This window comes from Syngnathus scovelli, chromosome 1, assembly GCF_024217435.2.
Source record: "Syngnathus scovelli strain Florida chromosome 1, RoL_Ssco_1.2, whole genome shotgun sequence".
In the NCBI taxonomy this organism is placed as follows: Eukaryota; Metazoa; Chordata; class Actinopteri; order Syngnathiformes; family Syngnathidae; genus Syngnathus; species Syngnathus scovelli.
In genome coordinates, this window is record NC_090847.1 from 3,930,227 (window position 1) to 3,943,446 (window position 13,220).

Consider the following 13,220-nt stretch of genomic DNA (forward strand, 5'->3'; position numbering starts at 1 on the left):
GGGGAGTTATTATACAGTGTAATACTCCATAATACTTTTAAACCAAAGAAGAAAACATTTTTACAGGCCCAAGCATTTGTTTAACAAATAAAAGTACTGTATAAATGTTTTTTTTTTTTTAATAACAAATAACTACTATACTGTAAAATAATAAGTTTAATCATCAATATGAATTGAAGGCTTCAAATTGCGGAGATCAGCACCGAGTCAACCCAACCCGAGTCATTGGATTACAACGGGAGAAATTGAAAATTGAAAAATTATTATGAAAAAAAATACAAAGTACAGTAGGACACGTGTATTTCACTGCTCTTCTGACTGAATCACTACATCCTAACGCCGCTCTGTAGTGTTTTTTCTTCTAAAGCCCACAGTGCAGATGTGTTATTTGGAGAGAAGAACATAGTTATCGGCAGTTGTTGTTGCTCTTTTTCTTATAAACTGACATGACCGCATCGATTATGTTTGAGAACTGTAACGAACGGCTCATCAGTCCCATTCTTGAGCTGCTCGTTGAAGCTCAGTGGCCATTCTCAGCATTGTTGCTAAGCGATCAAGTGTTAGTCCATCCTCCTCATCTTTAGCCACACTTGTGTCCTCTTCTTCCTCTTCTCTTTCATTGTCGCTTGGTGGCTTTGTCATTTCTGCCTGGTCTGCATTCGTCAGCGGATATGCGTCTGCATCAACCAGGGCATTAATGTCATCCGGAGTCATGTCGTTAAAGCTGTCACCTCCAAGCTGTTTAGCGACATTCTCAGCTGTATCTACGGCACAGTGATGGATCTCATCAAGCGACCCTCCGCTTGGGTTTTGCACCGCCTCTGGCCACAGTTTTTTCCAGCAGGCATTCAAAGTTTCAGTTTTCATCTCCTGAATGGCCCTCTGAATATTTTGGAGACCTGATGCGAAGGTGTATCCACACCAGTATTCTTTGTTCAGTCCATAGCTTCAACAAGATGTTGCAGGGTGTTGCGCATATAGAGAGCTGTAAAAGCACGGATGATGCTTTGGTCCATGGGTTCAATCAGGGATGTAGTGTTTGGTGGCAGAAATTCAATTTGCACACCATCATATGCCAAATCATCAGCGTGACCTCTGGCGTTGTTAACGAGCAGAATCACTTTAAAGTCTAGTCCTTTTCCTCTCAAATAACACTTGACCTCTGGTATGAAACAGTGTTTGAACCAATCCAGACTGAGCGCTTTTGTCTCCAAGCCTTTGCGTTGTGCATCCAGTAAACGGGAAAATCATCCTTACTTTTCTTTTTCAGTGCTATGGGATTTTTAGACTTAGAAATAAGCCCTGGTTTGATCATAAAACCTGCAGCATTCCTGCACATAACCAGAGTCAAATGATCTTTTTGGGCTTTAAATCCTGGGGTTTTGGGTTCTTCCTGCATGATGAAGGTGCGGGAGGGCATTCGTCTCTAAAATTAGCCAGTCTCAACCATTTTAAAAACTTGTTCAGGCTTACCGTATTTTATTGACTATAAATCAAATTTTTATTCATAGTTTGCGTGGGGGGGTGACATACTCAGGAGCGACTTATATCTGAAATTATTCACACATTTTCAAAATTAAAAAATCCACGATGTAGTTAAATCGCGATAAACGAACCGCGATGTACCAAGAGATTACTGTAATTTGAACTGCAACTGACGTCAGCAGCGCAGCGCACGCGGCGTTGTATATTAAGGACGAAGATTTTGATCGATGGATTTAATGATTTGGAGTGACACAAATGGTTTGATAATATTGTTGTTTATAAAATAGGAATTTGATATATACTTTATATATTGTTATATGGGCCTGTGGAATAATTTGAACTGCAACTGACGACAAGGCCGACGTCAGCGGCGTGGCACACACGCGACATTGATTACATAAAGGACGATCGATTGATTTAATGATTTGGAGTGACGCAGATGGTTTGATAAAGGTGACAATTCCTGATGTCAAGGATTAAAGCTGTCTTCACTTTAAAAAGAACTGAATGGTTTACAGTATTATTATGATAGAGAAACACGAGATTTAGAACTCTAAAAATCTAAATAATCATTACTCGAATATATTGTTATAATCATTTGTTTCGGATGTACTGTAATTATTTTCCGTATAAAAATTAAAATTGGTGTTCAAAAAATGTTTTTTCAAACTTGAGTCTTGAATAGGGGGTGTCATCTTATAATCGATGGATTTAATAAATTTCAGTGACACAGATGGTTTTATAAACATGTTATTTATGTAATAGTTATTTAAATAACTCTGTTACGTCAGACCCGTTCTCAGCTCTTTGTGTTTATGTCACGTTAGAATACCTATCGTTTAGCCTGTTGTTGCTCGTTCATGTCTGTTCTTGGTGTTGGATTTTGTTGAATACATTTTCCCCAAAATGCGACTCATACGCCGGAGCGACTTATATGTTTTTTTTCACGTTATTGTGCACTTTATGGCTAATGCGACCTATATTCCGGAGTGACCTTTAGTCCGAAAAATATGGTAGTAGTTTTTGGGCAAAATATTTTTTTAATGCTGTTAATAAATGCATTTGTTTTCAAAAAGCTTTTTTGATTATCCATGCTTTACTACTTACTAAAAGTAAAAACCTTTTATGCAATGACCTTTACATGTTATTCCTATTACTTCACACAAACACTACATCCATCTGCTCCTGGTTCTTGGTGTTGTATTTTGTCGAATAAATTTCCCCCAAAATGCAACTTTTACTCTGGAGCGACTTATATATGTTTTTTTTTTCACGTTATTGTGCATTTTATGGCTAATGCGACCTATATTCTGGAGCGAGTTTTAGTCCGAAAAATACACATACAGTCAAACCTCAGTTTTCGACCACAATCCGTTCCAGAAGGCGGTTCGAGAAGTGAATCGGTCGAATTCCGAATCTATTCTTCCCATCACAAATAGTGGAAAAAAAATTAATCCGTTCCAAGACAAAAAACCCGCCTTTTTAAGCATTTTTTTTCATTTGTGCATTTTATTCCGATCGCGCAACTGCAGCGCACCGCCGAACGCGCAACCGTAGCGTGCCACCGACGGCGCAACTGCACCGCGCTGGTCACATTATTGTGACAGAGCCGTCGCTGAAATTTAGAAAATATTTTAAAAGTCTTGATGTACTTTCCAAAATTTAAGTGGAACTCAGTGCGCAGAGAGCTTAATTTGGTCCAATCGCGCATTGCTTTATGACTGACTTTGTGTTTTAGAAAGGCTTTACTGCTCGGACTTGCTTTCTTTGGAGGCATGATTAGGGGTTAATACAATCCTCAAAGTAACGAAAATACAATAACCAACGGAGTCAGTCGGCATCCGGGCCGCGCGGTCGGGTTTTCTCGGGTCCTTTCGGCTCATCTCGCGAGGTTCGAAGCAAAAAAATCTCGAGTTTTTCGTTCAAAATCTAATTTGTTCGAGAACCGGGACGTTCGAAAACTGAGGTTTGACTGTATATATATATGTATATAAAGATTTATTCTTTAGCCTAACATCAGTTTATATGTAACATCATGTTACTTTCTAAACCCACATGCTTGTAAAAGTAAAGACATACTAGTGTGTTTTTATGATTCACGAAAATGATACTTTCGACGGAAAAAAACACGGAAAATTCTCATCCCTGATTACTATTTCAATTACGTTTTGGAAAGGTAACTAGTAACTTGAACTAATTACATTGTTTACTGATGGTTCTCTCTCCACACACAAAAGCAAAGACAACCTTAGCCTACAAATATGGCATTACCGTTTCCTTTGGTAAAACATAGGGCAGGCGGGTGTTTCGTAGGTAGATAAGTTAGAAAAACGGTATGTTTTTAGCATGTATTATATTCTATTATATTTATTCTTAATTCACTCTATTACTAGAGGTGGGGGAAATTTCCGATTCTTAGATTAATCGCGATTCTAAGATTAATCGCGATTCGGCCGTGGAAGAATCGAGAACGATTCGCAAACATCCAAATTCCGATTATTTAAATATGCCAAGTAAAGCGGAACTAAAATACAGTAAGCGCATTCTCCGAGACGCTATGCGGAACGGACCGAGAGCACAGCACAGCACACTTCCGCATACACTCCTCCAGAAAAAAAACAGCAAACATGGCTGAGCCGGAGATATTCAATCCACTTTGCCGAGAGATCCGACCTGCTCCTAAAAATTTAAAAGCAGACGTGGAATCATTTTGGATTCTACAATGTTGACGGAGGAAATGAATTGGACTAAAGCTACGTTGTATGCAAGATTTGTCGCGCTAAAATAAAATATTTTGGCAAGTTTTGAGTGGTCAAAAATATTTTTCTACAAAATGCTAACATTTATTTTATTGGAAATTGAATGTACTGTTAAGCTGCTGATACAAAATGAGAGTTGAGTTTTTTGTTTACTGTTTTGAGCTGTTGGTACTGAAGTAGTCGCTCATTTAAGCCTGAGAGCACTTTTGAGTGGTTGAAAACAATATTTTTCTACAAAATAATGTGTTTTTCGGACTAAAAGTCGCTCCAGAATATACGTCACATCAGCCGAAGCTGAGAACAGGCCTGATGTAACAACAGTTATTCAATTGACTATAACATAAATAACACCTTTATCAAACCATCTGTGTCACTCCAAATCATTAAAGCCATCGATCGAGTTGGTCCTCCTTTGTGTAAACAAGTCCGATGACAGCGGCGCGTTGCAGTTTATAAATTTCTACAGGCCCATATAACAATATATAAATTATGTATGAAATAACAATACTACAAACAACAATTTTATTGAACCCTCCGTGTCACTCCAAATCAATAAATCCATCAGAATCTTTGTCTTCCTTGTCACTTGAAAGAAAAAAAAAAAACAAAAAACAGCTGTTGACGCCAGAAAGACTACGTGCGCCGCGGACGTCAGTCTAGATATATCAAGTAAATGTAATATAAACAACAATTTTATTGAACCATCCGTGTCACTCCAAATCAATAAATTCATCAGAATCTTCATCTTCCGTGTCACTTATCATCTGTTACCTCTTTCCTCTTGGTAATGTCATCCGCAAACTTAATCTGGACTTCCACTGCTATGCGGATGACACCCAGATCTATACGCACCACACCAACCCATAACCCTTCCCTCACCCACTTTGAAACCTGCATCTCTACAATAAAAACATGGCTGTCCCACAACTTTCTCAAACTCAACAGTGATAAAACAGAGCTCCTCCTCATAGGCACCAAATCCTTCCTTAATAAAACTGGATCCATCACACTCACCATCGACTCCACAAACATCACTCCCTCCCCCCTGGCACGCAACCTTGGCGTTATTTTTGACCCCACACTGCCCTTTCACCCTCACGTTAGCTCAGTTGTCAAGACCTCCTACTTCCACCTCCTACGCATTGCCAAAATCCGGCACTGCCTCGCTCTCCTTGCCGCTGAATCCCTCATCCACGCCTTCACCTCATCCCGGCTTGACTACTGCAACTCCCTTTTCACTGGAATCACTGCTCACTCACTCCATAGACTGCAACTAGTCCAAAACTCTGCTGCCCGTCTCCATACCCACACCCAGTCCCGTGAACATATCACTCCTGTTCTCCGCTCTCTTCACTGGCTCCCCATTGAGGAGCGCATCATCTTCAAGATACTCCTCCTCACCTTCAAAGCCCTCCACAACCTGGCTCCCACTTACCTATCCGGCCTCCTTATCCCCTACTGTCCCAACCGCCCCCTCCGATCCTTCAACACCTCACGTCTGACAGTCCCAAAATCTAAACTCAAATCCTTTGGGGACAGAGCCTTCTCCTGCACTTCACCCCGACTCTGGAACTCTCTCCCTCAATCTGTCTGTGACTCACCCACACTCCCCATATTTAAGTCTCGTCTAAAAACTTACCTCTTCTCTCAAACCTATGACCTCCCCTACCCATAACTGGTTTCCTCGTCTCAATTTTATCCCATTGTCTCTTCCCCGTCCCCTTACCCCTCCCCTCCTGTTTGTCTTTGCCTTCTTCCCTGTCAGCGTCTTTGGGTTTCTGAAAAGCGCTATACAAATTTAATGAATTATTATTATTATTACTTAAAAACAAACAAAAAAAACACCATTGTTGACACCGGAAGTACGTGGGCCGCTGTCGTCAGACTAGATATATCAAATAATTGTAATATAAACAACAATTTTAACGAACCATCCATGTCACTCCTAATCATTAAATCCACCGTAATATTCATCCTCTGTGTCAAAAAAACAACAACAACAAAAAACAGCTGTTGATTCTGGACCTACGTGCGCGCTGACGTCAGCCTCGTCAGTTGGCGGCTCCAATTATTACACAGATCTACGTATATATGTAACTATATTGTAGCGTTACCAAAGTACCAGGGTATATAAGACATGGGTTTGATAACCGGCTCTTTATTTCACAAATCAAGAGCTCAATATGTGAGCCAACACACGCAAGCACCCTGGATCGCCCTTTTCCACACATACTTTGATGTGCTGACAGATCATCGGCCCTCACATATCCCAGGAATTCCGAACCAAAATATTTTGAAGTCAGTTATTCTTTAAAAATCGAATGTGTATGTCCATCAGTTGTTTTTCCTGCACACGTATTGAGACTTTCATCGAACATGAGGACGAACGGTCCGGGTTCGTTAACACTCATAACTAGCTTCTTCTTGAAGTATGGAGCTAAAGCAAACTCAATATAGCGTCCTCCTACCAATTGTTGAAAAACTTGCATTTCCCCTTGACTTTGTTTTCCCAACACTTCCAGGGAATATTATGTTGGCGCAAGTTGTTTTCTTGACGTTTTTACCGCAAACGCACACTGATAGATGTCAGAGCCCTTCCTTTTTTTTTTTTTTTTTTTTTTTTTTTTTAAGTTGCTGGCTTCTACAACATTGCATCAACGCCGCACGCACACTACACAAGTCCTACTCACACATAATTAGATATTAATTATTATTTTTAAGTAATAGGCCAGCACTTACCATATTTTATGCATGTATATGACATACATATACCGTATTTCCTGCACTGGATTATAAAGTGCACCTTCATTGAATGTTTTATTTTAGAAATATTTTCATATATAGGGTACACCGGATTAAAAGGTGCATAGAACAGAAGCTACTGCATCAAACTGGGGTTGACTAGGGTTGCATTATGCTTCCACTAGCTTGAGCTGTGCTAAAGGGAATGTCAAACCAGTCAATGAGGTATTCAGTCAAACTTGTATCAACTTTATATAAGGCAAACATTTTTACACGTTTATTTATGGCTAACTTCATATACAATACAACATACAGGGTCCGGCAAAATGATCTGACACATTTGTAGGTTTAATAAAAAGCAAATGAAAAAGTACATATAATGCCGTTTTTGTTTCATTTCATTTTCGTTTCGTTTTTGAATAAGTTCTGGTGGTGCGAGGTTGGCCGGTTGATTTTCCTTTCAATGCTGATCCACTGGCTCTGAAGGTAGTAACCCAAAACAAGATCGTGTTTCGAGCAGGTGCGGGATCATGTCTACCAAGTCTGAAGCGCAAACGGAACGCTCGTTGTGTTGCAGTTACAGATTCGTTCTTGATAAACGTTTCCACAATGAAAGCGCAATGCTCACAGTCCAATTCATGTTAGCAACTGAAACGAAAAAAAATAACATTATTTGAAAATAAAACTAAACAAAACAAAATGGCATTATAGGTACTTTTCGAAAAAAAAAAACTTTTTTGTTTCTTTAATTTATTTGCATTTTATTAAACCTACAAATGTGTCAGATCATTGGACCCTGTATAATACAAAAATGTCAACCCAGTCAGTGAGGTATTCAGTCAAACTTTATATACGGCAAACTTTATATACAATACAACACAATACAAAAATTGCACAATAACAACATTCAATAATGTGCATATTTATTTACACATTTACATACCGTATTTTCCGGAATATAAGTCACACCGGAGTATAAGTCGCACCAGCCATAAAATGCACAATAAAGGGGAAAAAACATGTCGCGTCTGAGTGTAAGTCGCATATTTGGGGGAAATTTATTTGACAAAATCTTAACATCAAGAACAGACATTAATAGGCAACAGGCTGTACGGTATGGTATGCTAACGTTACATAGACACATAAAAGAGGAACTGAGAACGTGCCTGACGTAATATATTAAGTTATTCAAATAACTATAACAAATATGTTTATCGAACCCCTTCTCCGTGAGTCATCACCTTATTGTGGTGGAGGGGTTTGCGTGTCCCTATGATCCTAGAAGCCATGTTGTCTGGGGCTTCATGCCCCTGGTAGGGTCACCCATGGTAAAAGGGTTCTAGGTGATGGGCCAGACAAAGCACAGCTTAAAAGACCCCTTATGAAGAATATAATACAGTGGGGGAAATAAGTATTTGACCCCTTGCTGATTTTGCAGGTTTGCCCACTTGCAAAGAATGCAACGATCCATAATTTTAATCATATGTACATTCTAACAGTGAAAGACGGAATCCCAAAGAAAATTCCAGAAAATCACATCATATGAATTTATAAAAATTTATAATCGTCTGATGAGGAAAAACAAGTATTTGAACCCCTGGACAAACAGCATGTTAATATTTTGTAGAAAAGCCATTATTGGCCAGCACAGATGTCAAACGGTTTTTATAGTTGGTGACAAGCTTTGTGCACATTTCGGCAGGGATGTTGGCCCACTCCTCCCTGCAGACAGCCTCCAAATCATTCAGGTTCCGAGGTTGTCGCCTGGCAACTCAAATTTTAAGCTTCCTCCAAAGATTTTCAATTGGATTCAGGTCTGGAGACTGGCTAGGCCACTCCAGAACCTTGATGTGCTTCTTCTTCAGCCACTCTTTTGTTGCTTTGGCGGTGTGCTTAGGATCGTTGTCGTGCTGAAACACCCATCCTCGACCCATCTTCAGCTCTCTCACTGAGGGAAGAAGATGTTGGTCCAGAATTCTACGATACATGGCCCCGTCCATCCTCCCCTCAATACGATGGAGTTGTCCCGTCCCCTTGGCTGAAAAGCACCCCCAACGCATGATGTTGCCACCACCATCCTTGACGGTGGGGATGGTGTTCTTTGGGTTGTACTCGGTGTTCTTTGCCCTCCAAACACGACGAGTTGAGTTGAGGCCAAAAAGTACTATTTTGGTCTCATCTGACCACATCACCTTATTCCAGGCCTCTTCTGAGTCGTCCAGGTGCTGAATGGCGAACTTCATGCGGGCCTGTACATGTTTCTTCTTGAGCAGGGGGACCTTGTGTGCGCGGCAGGATTTCAATCCATGACGGCGTAGTGTGTTACCAACCGTTTCTTTTGTAACTGTGGACCCAGCTGCCTTCAGTTGATTCATCAGTTCCCCCCTTGTGGTTTTGGGATGATTCCTCACCATTCGCATGATCAGGGAGACCCCACGAGGTGAGCTCTTGTGTGGAGGCCCAGACCGAGGGAGGTTGGCGGTGGTGTAGTGCTTCTTCCATTTCCTGATAACTGCACCGACAGTTGATCTTTTCTCTCCAAGTTGCTTTCCGATTCTCTTGTAGCCCATCCCAGCCTTGTGCAGATCAACAATCTTGTCCCTGATGTCCGTAGAAAGCTCTTTGGTCTTTCCCATGGTGGTGATGTTGGATGCTGGTTGTTTGGGTGTTGACAGGTGTCTTTTATACAGGTAAAGAGGTGAGGCAGGTGTATTTGATGTAGATAAATGGTTGGGATTGGGGCTGTGTCTTAAAGAAAGACTAACTGGCTTGTAGGAGCCAGAATACTTGCTGTTTGTCCAGGGGTTCAAATACTTGTTTTTTCTCATCAGACGGTTATCAATTTTTATAAATTCATATGATGTGAATTTCTGGAATTTTCTTTGGGATTCTGTCTGTCACTGTTAGAATGTACATATGATTAAAATAGTAGATCGTTGCATTCTTTGTAAGTGGGCAAACCTGCAAAATCAGCAAGGGGTCAAATACTTATTTCCCCCACTGTATATGGACTTAGTTTTCCCTCGCCTGGACACGGGTCACCGGGGCCCCCCTCTGAAGCCAGTCAAGGATTTGCGAATCTGCCATGTTTATTACTCGGATTTCCGTTTGGCAACACCCATTAATAATTGTTTGAGTCCTCCTGCCCCAACGGATTTATGTAATAGATATAAATATGTAATAGAAAACGGAGAAATCTGAATTTCCCCACCCCCGGGATCAATCAATCAATCAATCAATCAATCAATCAATCAATCAATCAATCAATCAATCAATCAATTTTATAGGGAAAAGATATTGGCTCCAAAACTGGAGCTCCATCAGCAGTCTGTGCCGAACCATGTTTTCTAAAACAACTAAAATATTTGTCTCTTCAGATGTCTGACACAGCAAGAGAGGATGAGATACAGTTTCTCCGGGACCAACTGAGGCAAAAGGAGGAGGAAGTCCAGCTGGCTGCCCATGCTGGCTTGGATCTGCTTAATCAGCTAACAGAAACACAAACTCTGTTTGAGGAACAGAGAATAAAGATGACAAGTGCGTTGGAGGTATGACACTTCAAATCCATCCATTAATTTTTTTTCACAATCACAAGTGAGCTGGAGCCTATTCCAGAAGCGAGGTACATGGACTGGACACGAGTTTCCCTCAAAATTCTCCTTGCATCTCCCCATAATGACAACATAAAAAAGTTATTACATCTTTGAATACAGTAGAGCCTCGGTTTTCGAACATCCTGGTTCTCGAACAAATCGGTTTTCGAACAAAAAATTTGAGATTTTTTTGCTTCGGATGTCGGATGAAATTCGGTTGTCAAACCTCTCGAGATGATCCGAGAGGACCCGCATGCCAACTGACTCCGTTCGTTATTACATTCCCGTTACTCTGAGGATTGCATCAACTCTAATCATGCCTCCAAAGAAAGCAAGTGGGAGCAGTAAAGCCATCCTTAAACACAAAGACACTTCTAAAGCAATGTGACAGTGAGCGCCCGGCGCGCTGCGGCTGCGTGATCGCACCAAATTAAGCTTCCTGCGCACTGAGGTCCACTTCAATTTTGGAAAGTACATCAAGACTTTAAAAATATTTTCTAAATTTCAGCGACGGCTCTGTAACAATAATGTGACCAGCGTGGTGCAGTTGCGCATTCGGCATTGGGCTGCAGTTGTGCGATCGGACAAAGTGCGCAAATGAAAAAATGCTTAAAAAAGGCGTTTTTTTTTTTTTTGCTTGGAACGAATTAAATTTTCTTTCCATTATTTGCAATGGGAAAACATGATTAGGAATTTGAACGACTCACTTCTCCAACAGCCTTCTGAACGGAATGTGGTCGAAAACCGAGGCTCCATTGTACTTGCTATTTTCAGAAAGACAACTTTTTGAGTACCTGCCAATTTACAACTGGTGTTGTTTCTGGTGGCCTGTTTGAGTCTCATCTTTGTCATCATTTTAGTTTAAATTTGTTTTGGTTTTTGTTAACTCTTTTCCGTCTAGTCAAGTTTTAGTCAACTACTACTCTGAGCATTTTACTCTTATTTTCATTTTAGTGAGCATTGTGCATGACTATTTTAGTACATTTATCATTTACCGTTTTCAACACTGCTTACCCTGTTCAGGGTTTTGGAGGGGTGCTGAGCCTATTCCAGCTGGGCCTATTAAATCAGGTGTGTGAAGGATGGAAAGTTCTAAAATCGACTTTGGGAAAAAGTCTTGCACTTTTCCACCTGTTAGGGCCCTCATGGTTGTCATCAGTCTTCTACAGAGCTTGATTCTTGAATCAGGTGTGTTGAGACTAAAACAAGTGTTCTGTTTTTCTGATCAATGTCCAAGGATTTTAAGCAAGACAAGTATACGCTGCAGAAGGAGGTGGTGCTGAAGACCCGGCTAATTGAATCATTGCAATCAGAGGTTGATTGCCTGACAAAATGGCATCGACAGAACATGAACATTGAAAAGGAAAAACTTGAGAGTAGTCACCGCACGACTCTGAATGAACTCAACAACAAGGTACGGTAGCTGTCTCAACTTTAAGATAAAAACTAAAAAATAATTAGATTTAAAAATCTATCTGATGTCAATTATTTGGATGAAAGTTTATTATTCTTATTATTATTGTTATTATCAGTGGTAGTAGTGGTTGTCATCGTCTTAATTTTCTTTAATCGATAAGTGCAATAGGATAGAAAGAGGAGATGGGTGAGCCATCGGGAAGTGCCGGTCCAGATGTAGCGGGGGTAGGGTTGGCTTTTCTGAGGAGGGACGTAGCAAATATTTTCAAAAATACATTTCACAAGTCTCTAGTCTAGACAATGCTTTATATCTACTCTTAAACTCAATTTGCAACCCATGAAGAGACAATTGGCTGCTAGAGCTGCCGAGGCTACTGTTGCGACACCAAGTGGTACTGTGGAAGAAATTGGCTGTCTTGGTGTACCAATGGCATTGTGCAGATGAAGACCATCAGAGCGGGTCTGACTGGTACTGTTGTCAAACTAAAATAAATTAATGATTCGGAGTCCAGAGAACAGTGTAGTAAAAGGAGCAAATACCTCAAAACCTTTCTGAATCTGCTACTTTATTGACTATCTTTGTGCATTCAACTGACCCCTTTTTAATTTTTTTTTTAAATTGTGTATTTGTTTTCATACAAAATATATTTGATTGTATTGATTTCTGTTTGTGATTTTTTTATTGTGTTTTTTATTCCTTTTCCGTAATTGATTAGTTTTCTCATTAATTGCATTACCAAGTCTAGTTGTTCTTTTCTTGCTCTTTTTTGCCTTCTTTGTTGGTTTTGAGGTTGGTTTAAAGTATTGTCATTTACAAACCGGATTCCGTTAAAGTTGGAAAATTGTGTAAAATGTAAATAAAAACAAAATACCATATTGGCCCGAATATAAGACGATGTTTTTTGCATTGAAATAAATAAAATAAAATAAATTTAAAAAAGTGGGGGTCGTTTTACATTCGGGTTCTAGACATTATACTCATTTTCACTTGTGCGCAGCGGTCAGTTAAAGGTTGCTGGTATCGACTGAGTATGTTGCTGTGATCGTGTTGTCCGATCGCGGTTTGCTTCATGTGCGCGCCGCGCCGTTTGATTTACAGCTCTGGCGCGCTCATAATCGACTGAGTATGTTGCTGTGATCGTGTGCGTCTTTAACATAAAGTGAGTATATACATTTCATTGTTACTACTGTCCACTGTTGTGCTGTTTATCCGATCGCGGTTTGC

The 13,220-nt window shown here is 40.2% G+C and overlaps 1 protein-coding gene across 12 annotated transcripts in view; it reads left to right on the plus strand.

The window, feature by feature from the left end:
* Positions 1 to 13,220, plus strand: part of spdl1 (spindle apparatus coiled-coil protein 1) — a 232,230-nt gene that overhangs the window by 19,370 nt on the left and 199,640 nt on the right. For 8 of the 12 annotated variants that reach the window (XM_049740274.2, XM_049740261.2, XM_049740280.2 and 5 more), the window contains 3 exons: positions 10,364 to 10,534; positions 11,603 to 11,650; positions 11,817 to 11,993. In XM_049740274.2, coding sequence (XP_049596231.1) covers positions 10,364 to 10,534; positions 11,603 to 11,650; positions 11,817 to 11,993 — 396 coding nt within the window. Of the gene's footprint in view, positions 1 to 10,363; positions 10,535 to 11,602; positions 11,651 to 11,816; positions 11,994 to 13,220 lie in introns of those variants that run through there. The other 4 variants (XM_049740238.2, XM_049740249.2, XM_049740288.2 and 1 more) reach the window with 2 other exon arrangements.